The 27,166-nt window shown below is 40.8% G+C and overlaps 1 protein-coding gene across 1 annotated transcript in view; it reads right to left on the bottom strand.

The window, feature by feature from the left end:
• Positions 1–27,166, bottom strand: part of chchd3a (coiled-coil-helix-coiled-coil-helix domain containing 3a) — a 301,499-nt gene that overhangs the window by 268,541 nt on the left and 5,792 nt on the right. The window contains exon 2 of the mRNA XM_078235821.1: positions 22,580–22,703. Coding sequence (XP_078091947.1) covers positions 22,580–22,703 — 124 coding nt within the window. The remainder of the gene's footprint in view (positions 1–22,579; positions 22,704–27,166) is intronic.

The raw sequence follows: 27,166 nt of genomic DNA, 5'->3' as shown, positions 1-27,166 counted from the left end.
AATAGATAATTAGCTTTTCTACTTGGATACAAGGCACATGTGATTCATATTGCCATGAGATGGACTTTAAAGGGGAGGAGTCCTTGGAAAGACATTGTAGGATTGGATTGCAAGTTTTCCTAAAATATCACTGAACTTCACAAGTATGAGTGAGAGTGGGCACATTGAGAGATAGAAATAGCGGGTCTTTGTTTACCATGCAGGAACTGAGTGGGAGCTCACATTCAGATTGAAGAGACCAAGTTCAGGAGAGATTAAACGAAGCAGAAAGAGTCACATAGATTTTTTACCCAGAGAGTGGTGGGTGCCTGGAACTCGCTGCCGGGGAAGGTAGTGGAAGCGGATACAATCGTGACTTTTAAGGGGCGTCTTGACAAATACATGAATAGGATGGGAATGGAGGGATATAGTCCCTGCAAGGGTAGGGGGTTTTAGTTCAGTCGGGCAGCATGGTCGGTGCAGGCTTGGAGGGCTGAAGCTGTGCTGTAATTTTCTTTGTTCTTAGAGATTTGACTGGGGGGAGGAATCTTAAATTCATCCCTCACCATGAAAGTCAGTTCACACAGTAGAAATTATCTAGCTGGAAAAGGAAAAAAGCAGCTGAGACGAGCTTTGTACTGATTCCTGGAGAATGAAATGTCCACTTAAAGAACACAGTAAAGTATAATCATGGCATGGAGATTATCAGTTATTGTAAATGTTATATGGTGGATCTTTTGTATAATTTAGGGTATACTTTGCTTACAGAAAGTGTTCGGTTATAGTTAAAGTCTTAAGACATGAAATCTTATTGTGTGATCATTTTAGTCATTCACTGGAAGTTTCAAAGTTCATTTTAAAAGTTGTTTTTTATGGGGATTGCAACAAAATATAAAGGAACAGCAGCAGCATGAGAAGATACTGAACTAAAATAAATGGACATAATTGCTGTCCATTCATAGGTCCTCCCATGATTTATTGTTCATTGCTGGTGAAGCAGAACTCAGATGTCAGCAATTCCACCAAATTCTGCACAAGCTGTAAATAACTTTCCTCACACTTTAATAAAATCAACACTTTTACAGAGCTGAAACTTAAAACCACAATTAAAAACAAATCGACTCTGAATATTCCTTGCAAGTGTTTCTTGCTCCAGCTTTTCCCATTTCCCTTCTCGTCTCAAAAGGAGGTAAAAGTTTAATCACTTCATCCAACCGACCTTCATACAAAAACGTGCACCATCACCGTGAGCTTGTTATTTAGTCCTTTGAAACTTCACAGCCAAGCACTGTTATGTTTTCACACAGCACTCAAACATTTTGTCCGCAGGGATCATTGGACTGCAATCACCTTACTCTGCCGTTCACACTTCCTCCAGGCACATGTTTTGTTTCTTGTCCCATTACCACTCATGTCAGCCTTCCATCACCATTTCATTTCTCCTGTTTTCCAGAGTCACAGACATTCTCCTTTTCTATTTTCCAGCCTCTCACTTGTCACTTGCTTAAAGCGTGCTATATTTCTAGCTTTTCCCAATTCTGATGCAATGTCACAGACCCGAAGCGCTGATTCTGCTTCTATCTCCAGGCAGTCTGGCCTGCGATTGTCTAGCTTTTTTTAAAAATTTCAGATTGTCAGCACCTTGTACTTTTGGGTAAGTTCAGGAACCCTGAATGATCATTCCCTCTCATAGTCCAGGCTCTCCTGACTGAGACTGACCAACCCAAACCATACAAAGAACCGAGCTAGAGTTATTTCTGGCCTGTGTAACTCAGCAGCCACCGTCAAGTCACTAGGATTCCGTAATTCTGAGCATTCCCAAGTATCAAATGTTTGACAAAAAGGTGTTTGAACCGACTCGTCAACGTATTTCAAGATTGGACAAAGTTGTTTAAATTAGAACATCACCACTTCTTTCTCATCAGCTCACACTTAAAAGTCCAACAACAGTGTTAATGCAAGCAGTTTTTGCATGCACTGATAACAAGAGATTGTAGTCCATCCAGAATAGAGATCTGGCTCAATTCAAGGCAGACATGGAGGTGGTCTCACTCCACTTTGCTTGAGACAGGCAGGACTCAGGATTTTATCCAATCTTAGCATTTGTGTGAAGCACAATTCTTGCACTGACTCTGCCATTACAGGGTTAAACTGTAAATGCACCATGAACCTATATTACTGTGCACAGATGATAAACAAAACATTGATTTCAAATTAGATCTTAGACTCTCAATCAAAAGCAAGATTTTTCAGCTAAGTAGTTTGTGGACATGAGGATTTCTGCTTTTTAAAATTTGCAAGTGAATGCAGTTTTTATCCGATCCAACTATTTTGGCAGTGGCGAGAACTGCAACTTGGTTTATGTTATGTATGCTTAGCATATAGTTGCCCCTTCATGGAAAAATAACTTGTCTCATGTCTGCTATAAATGTTTCCTGTGCCACACCTGTCGGCATGTGGTAATGAAAGACCTATCATTAAGGACTTATTTCTTAAGTACATCAGCATTTACTGCAACATTAATTTTTTTATTCGTTCATGGGATGTGGGTGCCATTCGCTGGGCCAGCACTTTTTCCCCATCCCTGAGGAGCAATTAAGTGTGTGGCTCTGGAGCTACATGTAGGCCAGACGAGGTAATGACGGCAGATTTCCTTCCCTAAAGGACATTAGTGAACCAGATGGATTTTTACAACAATTGGCAATGGTTTCATGGTCATTAGGCTTTTTTTAATTCCAGATTTTTAAAAAGTTAATTCAAATTTCACCATTTGGCATGGTGGGATTCGAACCCAGGTTCCCAGAGCATTACTCTGGCTCTCTGGATTACTAGTCCAGTGACAAGACTGGACTGTCTCCTCAAACTCTAAATATTTGGTATTAATGTACATGTCATTGTGGATATTGTTATGATCCTGGACCAGACCCCAAAATGTTAGTATGTTCCAATTAGGGATCAGTAAATTTTTGTTGAGGTAGATGAGGTTTGAGTTTCAAGACACTTGCTAAAGAATAAAGCCACAAGATTGCACAGGTTTGAACAAGGATACAAGGTCAGAAAGATAAAACAATTTACAATATCTATTTCATAGAACATAGAACAGTACAGCACAGAACAGGCCCTTTGGCCCATGATGTTGTGCCGAGCTTTATCTGAAACCAAGATCAAGCTATCCCACTCCCTATCATCCTGGTGTGCTCCATGTGCCTATCCAATAACCGCTTAAATGTTCCTAAAGTGTCTGACTCCACTATCACTGCAGGCAGTCCATTCCACACCCTAACCACTCTCTGGGTAAAGAACCTACCTCTGACATCCTTCCTATATCTCCCACCATGAACCCTATAGTTATGCCCCTTGTAATAGCTCCATCCACCCGAGGAAATAGTCTTTGAACGTTCACTCTATCTATCCCCTTCATCATTTTATAAACCTCTATTAAGTCTCCCCTCAACCATTTCACACATTCATGGTTAGTATGAGGTACTTATGGTCCGTGGTGGGGAAGTTGTTGGAGAAGGTTCTTAGAGATAGGATGTATGCGCATTTAGAAAGGAATAAACTCATTAACGATAGTCAGCATGGTTTTGTGAGAGGGAGGTCATGCCTCACTAACCTGGTGGTGTTTTTTGAAGAAGTGACCAAAATGGTTGACGAAGGAAGGGCCGTGGATGTTGTCTATATGGACTTTAGTAAAGCGTTTGACAAAGTCCCTCATGGTAGGCTAGTGAAAAAGGTTGGATCCCATGGGATAAAGGGGGAGGTGGCTAGATGGGTGGAGAACTGGCTTGGTCATAGAAGACAGAGGGTGGTAGTGGAAGGGTCTTTTTCCGGCTGGAGGCCTGTGACGAGTGGTGTACCGCAGGGCTCTGTATTGGGACCTCTGCTGTTTGTGATTTATATAAATGATCTGGAAGAAGGAGTAACTGGGGTGATCAGTAAGTTTGCGGACGACACAAAACTGGCAGGACTTGCAGATAGTGAGGAACATTGTCAGAGGCTACAGAAGGATATAGATAGGCTGGAAATTTGGGCAAGGAAATGGCAGATGGAGTTCAATCCTGATAAATGCGAAGTGATGCATTTTGGTGGGAATAATGTAGGGAGGAGCTACACGATAAATGGAAGAACCATAAAGGGTGTAGAGACGCAGAGGGACCTGGGTGTGCAAGTCCACAGATCTTTGAAGGTGACGTCACAGGTGAAGAAGGTGGTGAAGAAGGCATATGGCATGCTTGCCTTTATAGGACGGGGCATAGAGTATAAGAGTTGGGGTCTGATGTTGCAGATGTATAGAACGTTGGTTCGGCCGCATTTGGAATACTGCGTCCAGTTCTGGTCGCCACACTACCAGAAAGACGTGGAGGCTTTGGAGAGAGTACAGAGGAGGTTTACCAGGATGTTGCCTGGTATGGAGGGGCTTGGTTATGAGGAGAGATTGGGGAAACTGGGGTTGTTCTCCTTGGAAAGACGGAGGATGAGGGGAGACTTAATAGAGGTGTATAAAATTATGAAAGGCATAGATAGGGTGAACGGTGGGAAGCTTTTCCCCGGGTCGGTGGTGACGTTCACGAGGGGTCATAGGTTCAAGGTGAAGGGGGGGAGGTTTAACACAGATATCAGAAGGACATATTTCACACAGAGGGTCGTGGGGGCCTGGAATGTGTTGCCGGGCAAGGTGGTGGAGGCGGACACACTGGGAACGTTTAAGACTTATCTAGACAGCTATATGAACGGAGTGGGAATGGAGGGATACAAAAGAGTGGTCTAGTCTGGACCAGGGAGCGGCGCGGGCTAATTGCTCCTTGTTTCTCGTTTCAAGGCTTCATTCTATGATCATCTTGCTGGTGCCAGTACAGAGCGAGACTGCGGATAGTTGGGAACCTGTCTCGGGGGCAGGGAATTCATATGGTGTTCGTGGAAGTGGAAATGACTAGGGTTGGGAAGCATTTCCCGATCAGGGCCATTGTGATCTCCTGGACTCGTTTCGATCGCCTCAGGGGGTCGGAGAGGAATTTCCCAGATTTTTTTCCCCATATTGGCCCTGGGGTTTTTCACTCTGGGTTTTCGCCTCTCCCTGGAGATCACATGGTCTGGAATGGGGGGGTGGGGGTGAGTTAATAGGTTGTAATGAACAAAGCATCGTAGCTGTGAGGGACAGCTCGGTGGATAGGATTTTGGTATGTAGATAGGCTGGAAAATTGGGCGGGGATCCTGGATTCAGGATTCAATCCTGGACCGGGGAGCGGCGCGGGCTTGGAGGGCCGAAGGGCCTGTTCCTGTGCTGTATTGTTCTTATGACTTAACAGGCAAACCAGTTGAACACAGCAAACTTCACAATGGCAGATACAACCAAGATAGGTGCCACCAATTCTTCAACAACCCACCCAGACCTCAGTAAAACGACAAGACAACCAATCTTGTAGAAACTCTCTCTCTCAATTCCAGTCATCACCTTCAAAGATTGCGCCTTGGAATTCTCTCCCAACTTTGACACTGTCCAAGTTGGACCAATGATGGCACACCTCACAGGTCTTCAATCTCGTCTCCCAAGACCCCTTCCCCTGGATTCCTGGGTCTGCAGTCCAGCACCAACTCAAGCAGAACTTTAACTATTCTGCCACCGTGCCCAGAATACTGTTGTTTCATAGCTACACCATTGCCCCACAGTGGGAGAGTCAGTGCAACAATTTCACTGCACATAAATGCTCAAGTTTACCCAGCAGCACACAGCAGGGAATCACCATCCTTCTGTGGCTTACGTCAATCACCGGGGCTTCTCCCGCATCCTCGCCGATTGCTTCTTTCTGCTTAAAGTCTCCCAATTGCAGCTGCTTGGACTCTCTACTGCATTTTTGGACCTCTCCCGATCGCCTCCCTGTAACTCTTCTCTCTTAATGGCACCCTTTTTCTGCCTCACAAGAGGTGTTTTCACATCTTTTTCTCCTCAATGTGGATACCCTTAGATCTTCAAAACACTGTGCTGCACATGCACAGCTCAGTCCTGACCATTTCATGTGAGGAAACGCCCAAGGAATTGCTGAGAGTTCCCAGCCTCCTGACAATTATTACGGCTGAGAAGTTTCCGATCTCAACCACATCCCTCCGAGGAAGATTACTGCCCATGGATTCACCAGCCAGATGGGCTTTATTAAAAAAATACACAGTGCAACATGATTTGGGGCTTGCATGCTGGGTAAATACCACATCAGATTTGTTTGAGGCCTCTGATACATTTTTCCATTCTTGTTAACACAAACAAATAAACCTCCAACTCTTTGAAAGGTGCAATAAAAGCAAAATTTGCAATGCAGAATAAATACTGTTGAGGCATTATACCAAAATTTAAAAATACAGATATATTACCACTACAATAAAAACTGAACATCTCTGCCACAATCGCACAAGAATATTTTTTAAATCACATTTTTAGGAAGTATCAAAACAATCAGCTATTTGCACCAATAGAGGAGTGCCCCCCGCACAAGTGAAAATAGGAGTTAGAATGCTTGTCGTCATCCTGGATTCTGATCTGCAGCCGAAAAAATAATTCAAGTTTGACTGACCTCACCCACTGTTTACTCAAAAGGTAATTGGGCTTTGCAGTCTTACTGACACAGCTTCATCTTAGTAGCTGAATGATACGTTGTCCATTACACGGTACAACATTTCTGGTCTTACAAGCCAACAAATCATCTAATTTGTCTTGAGCAACACTGCAGGAGATCCGTCAACTTGGGTGTAAATTGAGATCATCTGTGGTGAAGAAATCAATATTTCAGACATTACAGTTTGACTGAATACCAAAATAAGAGCACAAAAAAATCTTAAAAATATACAGAAAGAACAAAGGTGGTAAAAGAGAGCAATAAAACAGCTGAGAAAATAGAAAAAATCTGGCCAAGAACTGTAATTATTACCCTTAATTGACTGCAGGATCTAGTTAGACTCTGTCCCACAGAGAGTACTTGAGCATTGACGATAAAAACATTACAACCCTGCCCCTAATGCTACTCTAACTAAGAGCAACAGCATGGGGAAAATCAACTTCACATAAAGGCACACAAAAAAATTACTATCCCATTACTATTTGAAGCAGAAGATCATGGAGAAAATGAGTGTTTGCTCTGAATTTCTTTTGCAAAGTGTCAGCACAGACACAATCGGCGAAATGGTTCCCTCTATGCTGTAAGTACCAATGGTTCATGAGCATGAAACTGTCGAGTAGAAGATAGACTAAAAATCGAACACTGGGGACTATAAAATAGAGGCCCATATGGCACCTCACATTGCTTGGCTAATTGTAACCAAGATATTTACTCAATATAATGGCAGTGAAAATGAAAATTGTTTTCCATTATGGGCGTACTCTGGCACACCAAAATCATGAATGCAGCAATCCTCTTAAACAGAGCTCTCAAATTTGTTCATGCTCAATAAATAGAGGAGGTTTTGTTGGCTTGGGCGCGTCCCCAGGATGGAAGAATGCCATATAGCCAAGGATTTTCTGTCTGGCGAGGCAGCCAGACAGCCAGGAGGACACCCTAAGTTCCACTTCAAGGAGATATGCAGGTGTGGAGGCCGTAAACATAGACTGTTGCATGAGCTGATGACAGAAAGACAGCTACAACTCCTGTGGACTGGCATGCGCCACCACAATGACAAGTGGCGATAGTGGCTTGGCCAACACTGGAAAAAAACAACCCACAATGACACTGGGTAGCTTCATGTGCAGCACTTGAGGTAGAACTTACCTCTCAAGAATTGGTTTGTTTAGCCATTGGCAAAGGCACATCATATGAAGTGGATTCATACACCCTAGCTAAAACAGATTTGTTTGTTGCATGTTCATCACCTTTTATACATGGACGGAAACTGAACTGAACTAATTGATAATAAAGAAACTATGCAGTCTGAACAGGCACCAAGAACAAAACATTGAGAGCTCAATTTCACCACAATATCATACCTCATGCTTAACGATACCGAAATTCATTTCCCAATTGTATGTCCATCCTGCAAGTTTATTAATGTCTTCTTATAATTTGTTGCAATCCTCCTCAGTATTATCTATTCACTGCCCCACCTCACCCGACTAAAATGGTTGCCTTGGATACCAATGACTGAGCAAAAAAGCCACACAACAGAATTCTGATACAGCATCTGAAAATGTTATACTGTAAAGAAAAGATGAACTGAGACCAATGCTCTAAACTAGTAAATAGCATCTGGCAGATATCAGTTTTCAGGATAGAATGAATTCAATTAATGCCTGCCGTGTAGTGGAAGAGAATTTTTTTTTGAGTTTTCAGCCATTTATGGATAACAAACTCTGGCAAACCATTCATCTTTCACCGTAATCTGTGAATCAAAATGGCTTCAAACAAATTACCTTCCTCTTGCAAGGCAGGTGGCAAGTAGACCTGCCGTTTATCCATTATAAACAAAGAAGAAAAATTCCTCTTGTTCTGAGATGTATGTGCAGGTTGCAAGAATGCATCATAACAACCTGACAGTCTCATTCAAACATTCAAGCCTTAAAACTCAAGTGAGTGGGCAGCACAGGCTGTAAAACTGAATATTTTTGTTATAAGTGTTTTTGTCTGCAGATTGTCTGAGATTAAAGTGGCAATGTGTCACCAAAAACATTAAATTATTTTCAGCAAAGAGTCTTTCCATATCAATCTACAAGATGCTGCTGTTCAGTATTTTTTAAATGGCATGAATGCTGTGTTTTCAACAAAAATTGATGGGGTGATCACTGATTAGACAATTACAGAGGATACAATCACGACGTGATAAAATGCAAAGCATGTTTTATTCTTATGCTTAGAAGCTATGATTATTATTTCTGCTAGAATAAAAAGATGGTGTGCCACAGGTAGAGCATAACATTAGCAAAGAATAAGGTGCACATACTGATGTTCTATTGGGGTTTACATAATTCACAAAGAGCAAGTCAACCAATACATGAATTTAAAGAAACTTCATATGAACGATAATGCTGGAATATCAGTTTTAAGTACTGCAAATGGGTACAGATATCCGATTATTCATTTCAAACTGTTTTTTTTTCTTATCCCCAGATGCCCTTAAGGTGGCATTTTGAGAGCCAACCACATTGCTGTGGATCTGGAGTCACATGTGGGTCAGACCTGGTCAGGACAGCAATGGTTTCATGGTGATCATTAGAATTTTAATTCCACATTTCAAATTTCACCATCTGCCATTGTGGGATTTGAACCTGGGACCCCAGAGCATTACCCTGGATCTCTGGAATATTAGTCCAGTGACAATATCACTACGCCACTGCCTCCTTCTGCTCTGCGAACACACTGGGTGAAGTCAGTAAAACAGCAAATGGTTGGAATGATGGCACAAATCCTGACATGAAAACTTCAGAATTCTCTCAAACTCATTGCAATCTGAAACATAGTCATCGACAAACCTAAAAGTGTCCTAATAATTTTTGCCAACAAGATGTCAAGGTGGTAACAAGCTTTGTGATCCAATCACAATGTCTGAGCGGGCTGATTGTGTGATTTATTCATTTCAGTGATATGGCAAAAGATGGGTTTGGTATAGTGCAAGTGAGCATATTTCATCTGGGCTGGGCTATACTCCAGGTGGGTAAATTTATAAGAATTTAACATGGCATACCATGAATTTATTTTCTCTCTTTCTTTGCAATAAGAGGAACGACCATCCAGAAATACTGTTCTTGCGTTGTCTGCTGGATGGGCCAAGATGATTCTTAAAATTTCTCTCTGTTTCAACATTCTTTGACATCATAGATGAAATTGGAATCGTACAATAGAAGGAAATGGCTTTGGCACCAGTTCATTTTAAAACACGGGTATTGGATTTGGCCAAACCTGTAATACAATTTGCAAGTTCCCCTGTGATTCTACAAGCTTACAGTTCTGGGAGTGTTCAACACATTTGCAAATAATTAAAACATTTTTACGATGATGTGTGGCTTGTTTGAAGTTTTCCAATTTAAAGAGTATATTGCCTTCCAATTTATGGGAATACTTAAAAATTTAGAAAAGTGAAATACCTGCAAGAAAAAAAGAGGCAGCCTTGCACTTCTCAACTGCACAATTGGGAAATTTTAATTTCCAAAAACATACTCAAAATTAACATTCCAGCTACTGCAAGCAGCAACGGAGTATTTGGAAGTACGATTGGAGTTTTCTGAATGTTGATTCTGTTGAATTCGGAGATTGTAAATGCACTCCATTGCATCAGGAGCTTTCAGACAATTCCGAGTAGTCCGAGGAAGTCAGCTCCCTACTTGAATATTTGAACCTTATTAGGAATTGTTGAACTGGAGCATATTCTTGCTGAGTGAGGAGGACACGTGCATGGAGCAGCTGGATCTCTGCCTTACTTGATAGGAATTTGGGAAGTTAACGAGGTTAACAATTGAAGTTGCGATATAAACAACAAGGACAATCTCGACGTTTCGAGTCTAGTTAGCCCTTCATCATCTAGACTTGAAACATTGGCTCGATTCTCTCCCCACAGGTGCTATCAGACCTGCTGATATTTTTCAGCATTTTCTGTTTTTGTTTCAGATTCCAACATCCGCAGTATTTTGGCTTCAACAAGGAACAAGATCAGCAGGCGTTGAGGAATAATATGTGATTTACCCAGTAACAAGATTAGCAAGCATCTAGACAAACTGAGGTGCGAACTGTCATAACAGAAAAACTGTTTACTGGAGATCAGTGGGGTTAAACAGATTTACGGTAACTTGTAAAAACAAGGAATTTGAGAGGTGCAGACAGTAGAATCCACAGAGCGGAGTATCAAAGAAGCTGAGCAATATAACAGCTAGCACTCGCATTGGGGAAGGAGGCTGGTTTTCCATTCAACTGTCAGAGGCTTGTTGCATCTAACATTAAGAGCTACTGATGATATTCGCCTCTAAAAGAAGCCGTTTCATACCTTTGTTGAACCAGGAAAAGATGTTTTCCCAGACTTGATCATCTGCAGCTGTATTGTGTGGTAATTATTAGCTAGATTTGTTGTCTTATAGACCCACTAATTGCATGTTGTTTGGAAAAAGGGGCGTGTCAGAGAGTTCCAGGAACGTGGATATATTTTAGAACAAATGGTAATTTCAGTTACAACCGCGTGTTCAGTTATTAATACACTTAAGTGTCATAGTGTATATTAGTCTTTCATGTCATGTGCTTTTCTTTTATTTAAACAAATACTCTATTAATTGTTTATACAACAACTGAACTGGTTCCTCATTGGGTTGTGTACGGTTCCCCAAATTATTCCAAACAAATATATACCATTAAGAACCAATGTTTCAAGTTGGCCTTTGGGATTTTGAGACACTCGTGCATGCAACATCAGTGAGGTTCTTAACATACTCTAGTAAGGTACTTTTGATGGGGGGGAAAAAGAGGGTGGAAGGGTTTGACTTAAGGAAGACTTGGAAACATAGAAAATAGGAGCAGGAGGCTGCCGTTTGGCCCTTCAAGCCTGCTCCGCCATTCATTACGATCATGGATGATCATCCAACTCAATAGCCTCGTCCTGCTGTCTCTCCATAACCTTTGATCCCATTCACCCAGAGTGCTATATCCAGCCGCCTCTTGACTACATTCAATGCTTTGGCATCAACTACTTCCTGTGGTAATGAATTCCACAGGCTCACTCTTTGGGTGAAGAAATTTCTCCTCGCCTCCATCCTAAATGGTCTTCCATGAATCTTCAGACTGGTTCTGGACTCAACCACCATCGGGAACATCCTCCCTGCAACTACCCTGTCTAATCCTCTTAGAATTTTATAAGTCTCTATGAGATCCCCCCTCATTCGTCTGAACTCCAGCAAAAACAATCCTAACCTGGTCAATCTCTCCTCATACATCAGTCCCGCCATACCTAGTCTATGAATGACAAAGACTTTGAAATTTAACAGCCATCTGATGGCGTATATCTTTGGGTTAGCGTGCATGTTCGTGTTGAAGGCAGATGGAGAGGGCAGAGTGCATAAATGTTTCTTGCAAAGACTCCAGTTTGAGGAGGCTCTGACAATGGCGGCTATGAGTAACTGAAAGCTCCAAATGAGGAAGCTATCCAATGAGATTAAACTTTTTTTTTTTAAAAGTCTATTTTCTCGAGTACACCCCTTTGGAAATTCAATCAATTCTCCCGAATTTTGTTTTTAGCATAAATAACCCATAAAAGGCAGAATGCTTCAGCAAATGAGAGGCTTTCAGATCCACTTTCAGCTTTCACAGGGCGCCTTAGGATCAGGAAATGTGTGTTTGGCAAAACTAGTAATTCAGTGCAAAGATCATGCAAAACTAGAATCACATTGCTATATCATTATTAACTGCGTTAAAATGAATCTTGTACATGTCCCTCCTTTTTTGCAACCAATGTCAAAACAATTCCCTTCTTCCCTTGCCTGGCTGTAATACTCACTTAAAGAGGGCAGACAAATGGCTCTTAGTCTTGAGTTAGACAAGGATAGTTCAGAGTGATCCACTCTAAACTCAGTTAGTTTCACCATCAAAATTTAAAAAAAACAAAAGGCGGGAATGTGAAATGGTTGAATTATGCCCCCTTGAATTATTAAACACTCAACATTGTAGTTCGCAGATTTGGTTCTTACAAATTATGTCTGGAAAGGTCCACCAAACCTCACCATGGTAAAGTTCTCATGGTTGAAGGTCTGCTCATACTGTTGGCAGTGGTGCCAATCCACAGTAATGATTGAATCAGAAAATTAAATTTTCATAAAGCATCTCATTCAAAGTCATTCATTTCTGTGTTTTTTTAAAGCAGCAATCTTCTCAGATTCTTTGCAAGAATTTCAGGCAACATTTTTCAATTGAAAAATTGCTACATGTAGCAGCCAGCATACCTGATCTCTTATGGATCCCAGAAGATGGTCAGCACTGCTGCCTCACAGTGCCAGGGATCCGGGTTCGATTCTCGGCTTGGGTCAGGTCTGTGCGGAGTCTGCACGTTCTCCCTGTGTCCGAGTGGGTTTCTTCCCAGAGTCTGAAAGACGTGCTGGTTAAGTGCATTGGCCACACTAAATTCTCCGTCAGTGTACCCGAACAGACACTGGAGTGTGGCACGAGGGGATTTTCACAATAACTTCATTGCAGTGTTAATGTAAGCCTACTTGTGACACTGATAAATAAATCTAAACATAAGGTACAACTTTGTTCTTCTTACTGTAACCAACTAATGTTAAAAGGCCAAGCTTCAACATATGCTAGTCATTCTGCCAGCACTGAGAGTGAGGAACAGAGTGGAAAGGTGAACAGTACCTGTGTCAAGTGTTGAACTTTCTGACTGACAGGCAACAAAGGCAGCCATGAAGGATAAATCTCTCTGATCTTCTGAGTAACATAAAAGCAGGTGTTGAACTTGCGCAAGCTTTGAAATTGTCCAAATACATTTGGGTAACTTTCAGGTTGAATTTTAGAACCACACCAAAGCTAAGAGAATGTACCTTACTTCAATTTTATTCCCCAAAGAGGATGGAAGAATGAAACTATCTGCCTACAACAATATTATTATTTCTCATTTTATAATGTTGAACCATAAGGAAATGTAAATCTCACGCCAACAGTTTCAAAAATTGGGCCCTTCTGATAAGAACACTGTCAGAGATCCTTGAGAATAATTTAGCAAAACAATGTGCTGCAATGTTGCAATTTAGTGCGAGTTGTGTGAAAACTTACATAATGTCATTGAGTAATTTAGATTCAAATCAAATGAAATAGAAGTTACCAATAATACTGTGAGCAGATGGAGAATCAAAGTATCAGATAGGCTCAGATCGCATGTTAAACTGTTGGATTCCCCCAACCAGAGAGGGAATACTTATGCCAAGGTTGAATCTGCATATGTTTTATTTAATTATATATTACCATTGAGCAAATACACGGACCTGCATTGTCCAGCGTTTCACTTCTTGCAAAAGGCAGTGTTATTTTTTGCGAATTTTGTGATTATTGTACCTTTAACATTTCAGGGAATTGAATCATTATTGTGAAGGTGCTCATTATTAAGCGCAATCTCAATAGCTTTATTTGAAAGCAGAAAACACAGCATAGGGGATGTACCACAAGGGTTTCACTATTATTCATTCACTTATTAAAATATTGCAGTTGAATCAGGTATATTAATGGCACTGGTTGATGAATCATATCAAACTAAACAAGTTTTTACCATTATTGCCAAAGAAAAATAAACTACTGTAAAAATCATAACTACAAAATTAATTTAACATGTCACTGAAAGCCCAAAGTCATTGTATTACAAATACAAAATTGTTACCAGAGTCAAGGAAAGCAAAGTGAGGAGTTGTTCTTTTACACAATATGAAGTTCTAATTCAGAAATGCATTTGTTGGTGGCAAATTCCACAAATTTATCCCACTGTTAAGCTCTTCCATCTCCTTCTGCACAAAATAAAAATACTGGTTTACAAATATGAAAGCTGATACTGCTTTTATAGGAACTTGGATCATTTCACTCGGCACAGAAACTAGAAGTAAAAGAGTGCTGTTTCAATTTAATTTGTCGCAGAAGTTAGAAATAAATTAACAATTACAGGTACTGGACTGCCCAATGCATAGATATATGTTATCTCTTGAATGCTAAGCAGTGTACAGAAGTACCATTCACCTATCTAGCGATGTCAGTGATCCAATCAAAAAAAACACAGTAGAGAGAGAGAATACATGACAAGACTGTCATTTTACCAACAATATAACCACAACCTGGAGATTCAAAAGGTGACTAATTCGTGCGAACTATAGGTGTGTTTTTGAATTTTTTCTATTGCACATCAACACAACATACAGACACATTTTATGAGACATTTTAAAGATAGACAATGTTATTACTTCATTCTGTACCGATTTAAACAGGGCAGCAGGGTGCTGCAAGCCCCATGGTACTTATTTACTGTGATACACCCACATGGCAGCTGGCAAGTTCACCGTGGATCTGGCTGACTGAAATGCATATTGCAAAGTATCGGAAACTGCCAGTCAAGATGGAGTATATTTTTGCTTTCAGTAATAGTAACACTGCAGATGATGCTGCAGAGAAGACAAAAATTGGAGCAGAATAAACATCAGGGTGAGACAACTTTCCTCCTCACTGAAGCATTGGCATCACGCAACTTCAAGAATGGAAATTCTCCTATTTCGTAAAAATGTCTATTTTATCAATATGACTCGAGCTACAGGTGTGGAGTGTTAAAATGAATAAAGAGTGAAAATAGGGATGATTACAAGAAAATCAGTCTCACTCCGGTTTCACAGGATGTTAAGCCACAACCAACATGGATAATTTAACATCTTGTCTGCAATCTCCAGAAAATTTAGTCAAACATTTTTTTTAAACCACCGGCAAATACGGGTTTTTGACAACTTTGGCTGTCCTGCTTGCATGTCAAATGTCAGGGAGCCTGGAATTTAAAATGGCAGGGCCATGATAATGTGAAAAAGAAGAAATTGTTACTTCAGGATAATTTTGAAACATTTTTGAAAATCCATCCTGGGGAATGTGGAGTCTCTTCAAAGTCTTACGATAAAAAAAGCCACACAGACATACTGAATTGATTTCTCAAGGCCCAGTCTAAGCTCAATCCTGCACCCTCACTATCCTGAGGGGATTCAATTGATTTATTGATGCACAGCATTGAAGTTCATGGAAACCTTAAAGGCTAGAGTGCGCTCATCTGTCCCATTTCCTTTCAAAAACCAAACTGAGTTGATACAACTTCTGCTTAATATACTTAAAGTAAAAACTAATTAGTCTGATTCATAAGACATGCATCCAAGACCTCTTAAAGAGCAGCATAAATCTGTATTCAGCTTTTTATATACTCTGTGCTAAACATGTCTGCTTAATTTTACAGTACATTTATGAAGAATATTTTGTACACTAGGAGCCACTTAATCGTGAAGATACAATGCTTTGAGTATTGTAATTGGTTTCCCCACATTTCAGATCCATTAATTTTAATATCATTTTACTGATTAAGACATAGAAGCTCTTAATGTTCTTGACTGACAGCTGGAAGAAACATATTTTATCACCAGAATGAATCAGAGACAAGATGGGCTGAATCGACTGCCTTACACACAAGATATTTTGCCAAGTTAGAAGTGTAACCTTGTGAGATCAGGTTTCTTGCAAGACCAGTGGTTTTGGTGCTATTCAATCCACAGTTCTCAAGATGTACAACTCTGAACTTATTCCTGTCCTAAGCCTTTTCTTAAACATAGAAACAGGACTTGCCCATTCAGCCCTTCAAGCTTGTTCCACCACCATCCCACAAGATCACTGCTGATCTGTTTACATTGGTTTTGTAACCCTCCATACCACTGCCTAACGAAAATCTTACTTAGAAACTAGAAGGAGTAGTAGATCATTTGGCCCTTCGAGCCTGCTCCGCCCGATTCTCCTCACCGCCACTCCCCGCACCCCCCTTCTTGAAATCAGGCGTTTTGGCCTCAACTATATTCTGTGGTAGTGAATTCCACACATTCACCACCCTCTGGGTGAAGTAATTTCTCTTCACCTCAGTTCTAAAAGGTTTACCCCATATCCTCAAACTATGACTATGGGGTTTTCACAGTAACTTCATTGCAGTGTTAATGTAAGCCTACTTGTGACACTAATAAATAAACTTTTTAAAAACTTTAAACTTTAACTTTAAACTAGTTCTGGACTCCCCCACCATTGGGAATATGCTTTCTGAATCTACCCTGTTAGAATTTTATAAGTTTCTATGAGATCCCCTCTCACTCTTCTAAACCCCAGTGAACATAATTCTAACTGACTTAGTCTCTCCTTATATGACAGACCTGCCATCCCACTAAGCCTGTTAAACTTTTGCTGTACTCCCTCTATAGCAAGGACATCCTTCCTCAGATAAGAACCCCAAACCTGCACACAATACTCCAGATGTGGCCTCACCAATGCCCCATACAAGCGCAACAAAACATCCCTACCCTATACTCAAATCCTCTCTCTATGAAGGCCAGTATACCATTTGCCTTCTTTACTGCCTGCTGACCTGTGCGCTTACTTTCAGCAACTGATGCACGAGGACTCCAAGGTCTCGTAGATGTATCCATATCTCTACATTTACACCCATTCAAGTAATGTCTTCCTGTTATTGCTACCAAAGTGGATAACCTCACATTAAACTGCATCTGCCATGCAGATATCCACACATTTCGCCTGTCCAAATCACACCAAAGCATCTCTGCATAGCTCATCCTCCCACCCAACTTTGTATCATCCGCAAATTTGGAGATAATACATTGTTTCCTCTTCCAAATCATTAATATATAATGTGAACAGTTGGGGTCCGAGTACAGATCCCTGCGGAACCCCACTAGTCACTGGCTACCAATCAGAAAAAGACCCATTTATGCCAACTCCGAGCTTCCTATCCATCTCAAGACATTCCTTGCAATCCCATTTGCTTTAACTTTACATTGTATTCTGTTATGTGAGATCTTATCGAAAGCCTTCTGAAAGCCTAAATAAACCACATCCACTGGTTCTCCTCAGTTAACTCTATGAGTTACATCCTCAAATAATTCCTACAGATTCGTCAAGCATGATTTCCCTTTTGTAAATCCATGCTGACTGTCTGATTATCCCACTGCTTTCCAAATGCCGAGTTATGAAATCCTTGATAATAGGCTCCAGCAACTTCCCGAGTACCGACGTTAGGCTCACTGGTCTATAGTTCCCTGTTTTCTCTCCAGCTCCCTTTCTTGAATAGCGGGCTGAGATTAGCTATCCTCCAATTTGTAGGAACTATTCCAAAGAATTTTAGAAAATAACCACCAATGGATCTACGATTTCCAGGGCCACTTCTTTAAGTACTCTGGGATGAAGATTACAAGGGCCTGGGGATTGATCTACCTTCAATCCCATCAATTTCCCCAAAACCATTTCTCTACCAATGCCGACTTCCTTCAGCTCCTCACTAAAACATATTTCTCTCAGCACTTCTGGCACATTATTTGTCTTCCTTTGTGAAGACTGAAGCAAAGTACAAATTTAATTTCTCAGCCATGTCCTTATTCCCCCATTATGAATTCTCCCATTTCTGACTGTAACGGGCCTACATCCATTATTGTCAATTTTTCTCTTTACTATCTATAAAAATTTTTACAGTCAGTTTTTATGTTCCCTGCGAGCTTACTTTCATACTCTATTTTTCCCTCCTTCATCAATCCCTTTGTCTTTTGCTGAATTTTAGATTGCTCCCAATCCTCATGCCTATTGCTTTTTCTTGCCAATTTGTATGCTTCTTCCTTGAATCTGATACTCTCTCTAATTTGGCCACAATTCCCTTACCACTCTTGCAACAAACCGGAACAAACAACTTCTGGAGTTCACCTATTCATGCTTTAAATGCCTGCCAATGTCCACTGTCTTTCCTTTCAGTAATGTTTCCTAGTCCAACATGGCCAATTCATGCCTCATATCATCCTAATTACCTTTCTTGAGATTCAGGACCCTGGTGTCAGAATCAACTACATCATTATCCACCTTGACAAAGAATTCTACAATATTATGGTCACTCGACCCCAAGGCTTCTCTCATAACTGGATTGCCAACTAATCCTTTATCATTGCACAACACTCAGTCCAAGATGGCCTGCTCCCTTGTTGGTTCCTCAACGTATTGTTCCAGAAAACCATCCCGTATGCATTCCAGAAATTCCTCCTCTCTGGTACTGTGACTAATTTGACTCTTTCAATCTATATGCAGATTAAAGTTGCCCATAATCACAGATATTCCTTTAACACATGCGTCTGATTTCCTGTCTAATGTCCTGTCTTTTTCCAACATTACCACGACAGTTTGGTGGTCCGTATACCACCCCCACCAATGTTTTTTTGCCCCTTGTTGCTTCTTAACTCGACCCAGATTCCACATCATCTATGCTAATATCTTTCCTCAATACCGTATCAATATTATCTTTAATCAACAATGCAACTCCACCATCTTTTCCTTTCCATCTGTCCTTCCTAAACACTGAATAGCCCTCAATGTTTAGTTCCCATCCTTGCTCACCTTGGAGCCATTATGCCAACGATATCATACCACTTTACATCTATCTGTGCAACTAATTCATCCATTTTGTTTTGAATGCTCTGAGCATTCGAACTTTAAGGTGGACACTTGTAACATTTCTTTTCCCTTTCCGACTATTTTTTTTATTTTCTCCTTATCTGACTCTGGCCCTTGATTTGTCTATCACTTTGCTTATTCTCCTTACTGACTTTTCCTCTTGTTCTTAATTCCCTCTGCTCTGAATCCTTGCAAAGGTTCATCCTCCTGGCATATTAGCTTAGCATCGGGCAAGTACCCCCCTCAAGGCTATGAGTCCTGATCCTGCCCAGGTGTAACCCGTCCAGTTTGTATAGGTCCCACCTCCCCCAGAACCGGTCCCAATGCCCTAGGAATCTGAAACTCTCCCCCTCACACCATCTTTTCAGCCACGTATTCATCCTATGTATTCTGCTATTTCTACTCTGACTGGCACGTGGCACAGGTAGTAATTGTGAGATCACTACCTTTGAGATCCTACTTTTCAGCTTGCTTCCTAGCTCTTTATATTCTGCTTTTCAGACCTCATCTCTTTTTTTTACCTATGTCATTTGTAGCAACAATCTCAGTTCTGAAATTTTCAATTGCCCTTGCGTTTTCAGGGAGAATTCCAATATGCTTTATATGAAGACAAGCTTTCCAGCATCACCCCTGAACAGCCGAGCTCCAAATTTAATTTTCTGGGCTCCCCACCATCAGTGAATTATTTTCCTCCATCTGGCCAATCACATCCTTTTAATCATCTTGAATATTTGATTTAGGTCACCCCTGAATCTTCTACATTCAAGGGAATACATGCCTAATCTATACAACCTGTTCTCATAAGTTATCCCATAACTCTCAAGTTAACCATCGCTGGCCTAACTGACAGTGACCATGGATAAAAGCAAATGACTGCGGATGCTGGAATCTGAAACCAAAAGGGAAAATGCTGGAAAATCTCAACAGGACGAAGGAGAAAGGGTCGAGAGCTTCAAGTTTTTAGGTGTCCAGATCACCAACAACTTGTCCTCGTCCCCCCCATGCCGACACCAACGCCTCTACTTTCCCAGAAGACTAAAGGAAATTTGGCATGTCAGCTACGACTCTCACCAACTTTTACAGGTGCACCACAGAAAGCATTCTTTCTGGTTGTATCACAGCTTGATATGGCTCCTGCTCTGTCCAAGACCACAAGGAACTACAAAAGGTTGTGAATGTAGCCCAATCCATCATGCAAACTGGCCCCCCATCCATTGACTCTGTCTACACTTCTTGCTGCCTCGGCAAAGCAGCCAGCATAATTAAGGACCCCACGCACCCTGGACATTCTCTCTTCCACGTTCTTCCTTCGGGAAAAAGGATAAAAAAGTCTGAGGTCACGTACCAATCGACTCAAGAATAGCTTCTTCCCTGCTGCTGTCAGACTTTTGAATGGACTTACCTTGCATTAAGTTGATCTTTGTCTACACCCTAGCTATGACTGTAACACTACATTCTGCACTCTCTTGTTTCCTTCTCTATGGACGATATGCTTTGTCTGGATAGCGCGCAAGAAACAATACTTTTCATTGTATGTTAATACATGTGACAAAATAAATCAAATCAGGTCTGGTAGCATCTGTAAGGAGAGAAAAGAGCAGACGTTTCAAGTCCAGATGGCCCTTTGTCAAAGCTAAAAGACATAGAAAAGGGTCATCTGGACTCGAAACGTCAGCTCTTTTCTCTCCTTACAGATGCTACCAGACCTGCTGAGATTTTCTGACAATACCATGTTGGCTTATTAGAATGGTCATTCTACTGGTGGTCAACAACTTCTCTGTCACATCAGCTGTAGCAAAACATCGAAGGCAGAGTGAGGGAGGCAGAGTTTGAACACCGAGCAGGAATTTGGAGAAGAGTTGGGCTCTGAGGATGTTTTCATGCAGTGCAGAAAGATAAAGCAACTGGAGGTGCTTTGACATACACTAATGTTGCAGCAAAAGGACTGGGGTTCAAGCTCAGAACAGACCACAATGAATCGAATTGTGGATACACAGGAGTTTGCTGAAGCCAGGGTTCTGCCTTGGAGGAATTTATGATGAAGGAATGGAGTCTGAAACCAATATGTTATGGTACTATAAGTGAGTAGCAGTTGGTGAAGGGAGAAGTGATTGGGTTGCAATATACGATCAGTTGTGGGGAGCAGAACTTGTGAATTTTTATTGGATGGTTGTCAGGAGGTCAGCAAGTAGAAATGTTCGACAAATCAAGCTGGAAGATGATAAATGCATTGACATGAATCAATGATGTTGGGGGTGAAGGAGGAGGGACGACACGGTAGCACAGTGGTTAGCACTGCTGCTTCACAGCTCCAGGGACCTGGGTTCGATTCCCGGCTTGGGTCACTGTCTGTGTGGAGTTTGCACATTCTCCTCGTGTCTGCGTGGGTTTCCTCCCAGTCCAAAGATGCGCGGGTTAGGTTGATTGGCCATGCTAAAAATTGCCCTTCGTGTCCCGAGATGGTTAGAGGGATTAGTGGGCAAAATATGTAGGGATATGGGGGTAGGGCCTGGGTGGGATTGTGGTCGGTGCAGACTCGATGGGCCGAGTGGCCTCTTTCTGTACTGTAGGGTTTCTATGGTTCTATGATTCTGAGTGGAGGTGAAAACAGCAAGACTTGCTTCTGGAATGAAGACGTGCAGGTTTACCCAATGGAGGATAGACTGGCGAATTATATAGAATTCTGGATGAGACATCAACAGGGTGGCTTTGGCCTGGTCTCTGACTATTTAAAACCTTTGCTCATTCACAAACTAAAACAGTGAAAAGCTTTGGAATTCCATTTACCAACATTTTGGTTAATCTCCATCATTGCCTTCGAGGCCTTCAGAGTGTTTGACAGGGCTTGGTATCATTCACGTAAGCAATTCACTAATGCACAAATACATGCGCATGAGGATATGCCAACAGTTGTACATCACAGGGCATCCACCAGCCTCTTCTCCTACCTTTGAGGTTCCCCAAGAAATTCTTTGCAATTCTATTCCCTGTTCAAACCAATGATCGTATCCAATCATCATCCAACTGTGTCCACTATTTCGCTGACACATCATTCAGAAACCTCCTTCAGATCATACACTCAACCCCCTATCCCTTCCAAAGGCATGACTCAATCACAATATATTGACATCCTTGCCCTTGAATGGAGTAACAATTTTTAGTTCAATCATGTTCCTTCACCCCTCATAAATGTAACCAGAAACCATAATCCTTTAATTCTCGTTTTCCACTCTCATTCTCTTTCCCTCTTGTTGCTCTGAGCCTGTATTTACACATGCTCACAGTTCATTTTGCAGAAACTTGGCCAACAGATTGTCATCGAATGCAGGTGATTTGCATCTGTATAATGCAATGATGAGCATAATGGATGGCTGTTTGGACAGATCATTGGCTCAGACTTAATAGGAAGACTGGTTTTCAGAAATGCAGCGACAGAATACCTATTGGTTGAACTGGAGAAGGTGGCCGGGTTCCAGTTGACGGTGGTGGTCCTGGAGGGGGTGACTGTGGCTTTTCAGCAGGTGGAGAAGCATCTCGCATGCGGCTGATGACACTATCAGAGAGCTGTTTGGAGAAAATGGCAAAACCCTGTTCAGATCAAGTTCCTAATTTTGTGAACATAAATTAACCAAAATATCTTTCAAGTTAAAGCAAAATTAATAAAACATTTTATGCTTTTTCAGCACAAAATCATATTTTCTCATAAAACTTTTTAGCTGTACATGACAGTCCTGTTCCCAGAGATTTACTTCATCTTTGGGTAGTCGAATAATTTCAGCTGCAGAAATCTCATTTCATACCACACACATGATCTGTGAGGTGTGGAGATATTTTTCACATCTCCACACTTGAGGTTCCTTAATATAAAATTTTACAGCAAATTTATGTTTTCAACATGTGATAAATATCTCCACTTGCAAGGCTGGCTTTATCGCTTTTGAATTTTCCAGTTAGCTTCTCTTGCAGAGATACAGTATGTCATATTTCACTGATGGCTCCATGATATTTTGTTACTCATGCTAACTTGCTGTGGAGGCTTATCCCCCAATAGATATAAAGTGCAAACTTTCAAGAGAGGCAACTCGAGATTAACTTACAGAAATTCCAAAGGGGGATGCACACACTTTCATTGGACTGCTTGTAAAGTTGAGCAGATAAATCACAGTGCAACCAAAATTCTTGTCAGTTCGACAGAACAGAAATTAATTCAAAATCTATTCATGACTTATGCTGATAATCAGGATTTGAAAGTTAGTTTTTCATGAAGGTGGTTTTTTAAAACTACAAGTTGAAAGTAATGTTTTAAAAGTGAAGTTAAACTTAAAAATCTTATCAAAAGAATGACTGACTTACTAATTACATTCAGCTAATTATTTCACATCAGTGTGCAACTTGCAGAGGCTGGTGCAGATTGCATTTAAATTTCGTGCACATGGCAAGTTGCTTTGAAATTGTTTATTCAAGTCCAACTTGCAGTAATATGGTGCCTTCAACTTGGTTTTTAAGGAGGTCTGAGAAAGGGACTGGGAGTTAGAGAGAATTCCACAGTATGGAGCCTAAGGAGCTGAAGGCATAATTGCCAATATCAGGCAAAGTGGGTTATCCAAATCTGAATTATAGCTTATAAATCAAGAAAAAAAAAACTAATGTTGAGAATGCATCACACTTATACGCGTAGGTCATTAGTTTTCAACCTGGCCGCATGGACAGGAGGAGGACCCCAAAGCCGTGACAATGAGAAACTCAACTTTGCAGCATACTTTTTCTAGCTGCACTCAAACTCTGCAGATGAGACCAAACAGAAACTGAAAATCAACCCTCAAGTGTATTTTTCAGGCTTGATGAACAAGAAATTCCTCTAACATAATTTACAAATTCTTTAATGCACACTGTCCTTTTATCATTGTTAATAATCAATTTTTAAAAATCCACTGATAAAATCTTTATTTGAATATCAATACCATATGCGTTGGAAGGACTGCACACCAGAAAACTCAACACCTACAATTTATTAGCATAAAGATTCATATTTTTAAAACAAATCAAAAGCTAAAATACATTATTCATCACAAGAATATTCATGCAGCAAGTTTCCTTGTAGTTGGAAGGAACATACATTACAGTTCCTCATAGGAGTGATGGCTAATGTATGAGATGGTTAGAAAAATTTTAAATGTGTCTTTTGACCATCAGCACATAGAACTTGGGAAGAAAAGGGAGCTTTTCTGTTTAGGATTACATTCTTGGGACAAACAGGAGGAACCCTGAATTACTTAACTAGGGCCAGAATTCTCCAGTTTCGCACACCCCGTTATCACTGCCAGCAAGAATCAAAATCAGTTTGCATCTTGCTAAACTGGCGAACACATGGCAACAATATGAATACTGGCCATACTTAAAATAAGGGCGGTAGTGGTTAGCACTGCTGCCTCACAGCGCCAGGGGCCCGGGTTCAATTCCCGGCTTAGGTCACTATCTGTGTGAAGTTTGCACCTTCTCCCCATGTCTGCGTGGGTTTCCTCCAGGTGTTTCATTTTCATCCCACAGTCCAAAAGATGTGCTAGTGAGGTGCATCGGCCATGGTAAATTCTCCCTCAGTGTACCCGAACAGGCACTAGAGTGTGGCGACTAAGGGATTTTCACATTAACCTCATTGCAGTGTTAATATAAGCCTACTTGTGACACTAACAAATAAACTTTAAACTTATCAGACAGTAATGGAAGTTTCAATGAGACCCTGTCCACTAGATGTGAGACAGAAATGTAGAGAATCCAAACCAGTGAATCCAAAAGAAATAACAGAAAATGCTAGAAAATGCTCAGCAGGCCTGGCAGCATCTGTTTAGAGAGAAACTGAGTTAAGCATTCAGGTCTGTGACCTTTCATCAGAAGTTCAGATTCTAGCATCCACTGTATTTTGCTTCTGTCCAAATGGGAAGAAAGATTTTTTTGAAAACAGAAAGGGAGTATATAAATCAGTTGATGCTGCTCTTCAGTATCATTGGAAAGCAACCCTAAAAGGAAGTGTGCATACAACGATGGATGAGGAAGGGACTGGAATCAGCCGTAATGTCTTCTGCAGTTCGATAATCCATTGGCAAGCACTGCAAAGATTGATGGGTGAAAAAAGGCCAGTTAAGCAATATGTTGGAGAGTGATAACCACTTGTGGAACTGTGCCACTGAAAGCGAACAATGTTTTCAAGAGACAGAGGAAATTAATTCAAAAATGGTCATATATTCAATATAATTATATACCATAGTAAAATTTAATACATTTTTTAAAATTCAAAGAAAAATATAAAGATTTGGAATCATATTTTGCCTTTCACAACCTCGGTTGCCCAAGACATTTTACAGCCAATAGACTACTGTCAAGAAGTATGGGTAAAATAAAAATTTAAAGAATTGGTTAAAAGGGAATTGATGAGGGTTCAGCTACTCTGAAGGGTTTGTGAAATGCAGATTAGTTTAGCACCAGGAAAGAGATATTTATTTAAGTGAAGTGGAGAACAATAGAGTACAGAATCGTATGTGTTAAAACAATTGTAGATTAAAGTGGAGAAACGTCGCATTTGCATACTAAAAACATGACTTTTAAGACTAGCTCTTTAGATACGACAGGCCAAAAGGGACAAACGAGATATCAGTGGCAGGGTTAGTTCTGTACAGGAGAGAAGCACAGCTGATGAGCAACTAAGATCACAGATGGAAACTGAAGCTCTCCCAAAAGCAGGCTTCCAGGCGGAGAAGCTGCTGTTTTGAAAAACTCAAAGATTCTACCTTGAACCTGAAGAAAGGCTTCCAAACATAGAGATATGAACCATATGTGGTAACTATCTGCTGGAATTGGCTCAAAGAGTTAAATGATATGGGATGTTGTTTTGGGTAAAGGGGCATTCTCAGAATTTAACAATGTAACTAGATGTGGAACAGGGTTAATGCAAGTATGCTGTGTGTGGTTGTGAAGCCATTACTGTAATTAATTGGTTTTGTATTGTGGCCTTTCCTGTTGGATGTTTTACAATTTAATAAACATTTCATTTGAATGATATTACAAGACTGTACCATTCCTCACTGTTTTGTATATCTTTCCTTGCATTATACCAAATTGCTAATTAAACAATTAAGAACCAGTGTTCCAACCTTTCTGGGTTTTGAGATGCTCTCACATATATCATCAGCCAGGTTCATCATAGTCTTTGCAGTGCAGGCGACCATTTGGCCCATCGAGTTTGTACCGACTCACCAACAGAGTATCTCACCCAGGCCCTATCCCCAAGTATTCACCCTGCTAATCCCCCTAACCTACACATCTTGGGACACCAAGGGGCAATTTATCATGACCAATCCACCTAATCGACACATCTTTGGACTGTGGGAGCAAAGCGGAACACCGGGAGGATACCCATGTAGACACAAGGAGAACTTGCAAACTCCACACAGACAGACACCCAAGGCTGGAATTGAACCCGGGTCCCTGGTGCTGAGGCAGCTGTGCTAACCACTGTGCCATCATGCCACCCTAAAGTATTTAATTTTCCTGAAATGTAGTATAAATGTAGTTGCACACAGGAAATTCCACCAGATAATTTAAGTTGAAGAAAAACTATTTTGACATTGAAGATTTGAACTCGAATTGCAGCACCGAACTCCATTTTTTATGCTCCTTACCACTTATGATTGTTATCTAGCAATTATTCCAAACATTCATTGCTGAGTGAACAAATTCTTCCCAACATTAATGCTTAATTTAAAACTGAAGGTCAAGTTATTTCCTCTGGGACCATTTTCCTGGTTTAATTTGAAGATTATCCACCTACAGTTACCTTCTGAGATTAGTGATCTTGAAATTCTCTAAAACAAATAACAATACCATACACGTTGGAAATCAGAATTAAAACAGGAAATTTTAGAAATACGAACATATGAAATTGAAGCAGAAGGAAACCATTTGGCCCATCAAGCCTGCTTCCCCATTCAATAAGATCATGGCTGATCTGTTTGTCTGGAGTTCATGATGTGGAG

This window comes from Mustelus asterias, chromosome 19 (genome assembly GCF_964213995.1).
Source record: "Mustelus asterias chromosome 19, sMusAst1.hap1.1, whole genome shotgun sequence".
In the NCBI taxonomy this organism is placed as follows: Eukaryota; Metazoa; Chordata; class Chondrichthyes; order Carcharhiniformes; family Triakidae; genus Mustelus; species Mustelus asterias.
This window is presented reverse-complemented; position numbering and strand designations above follow the sequence as displayed.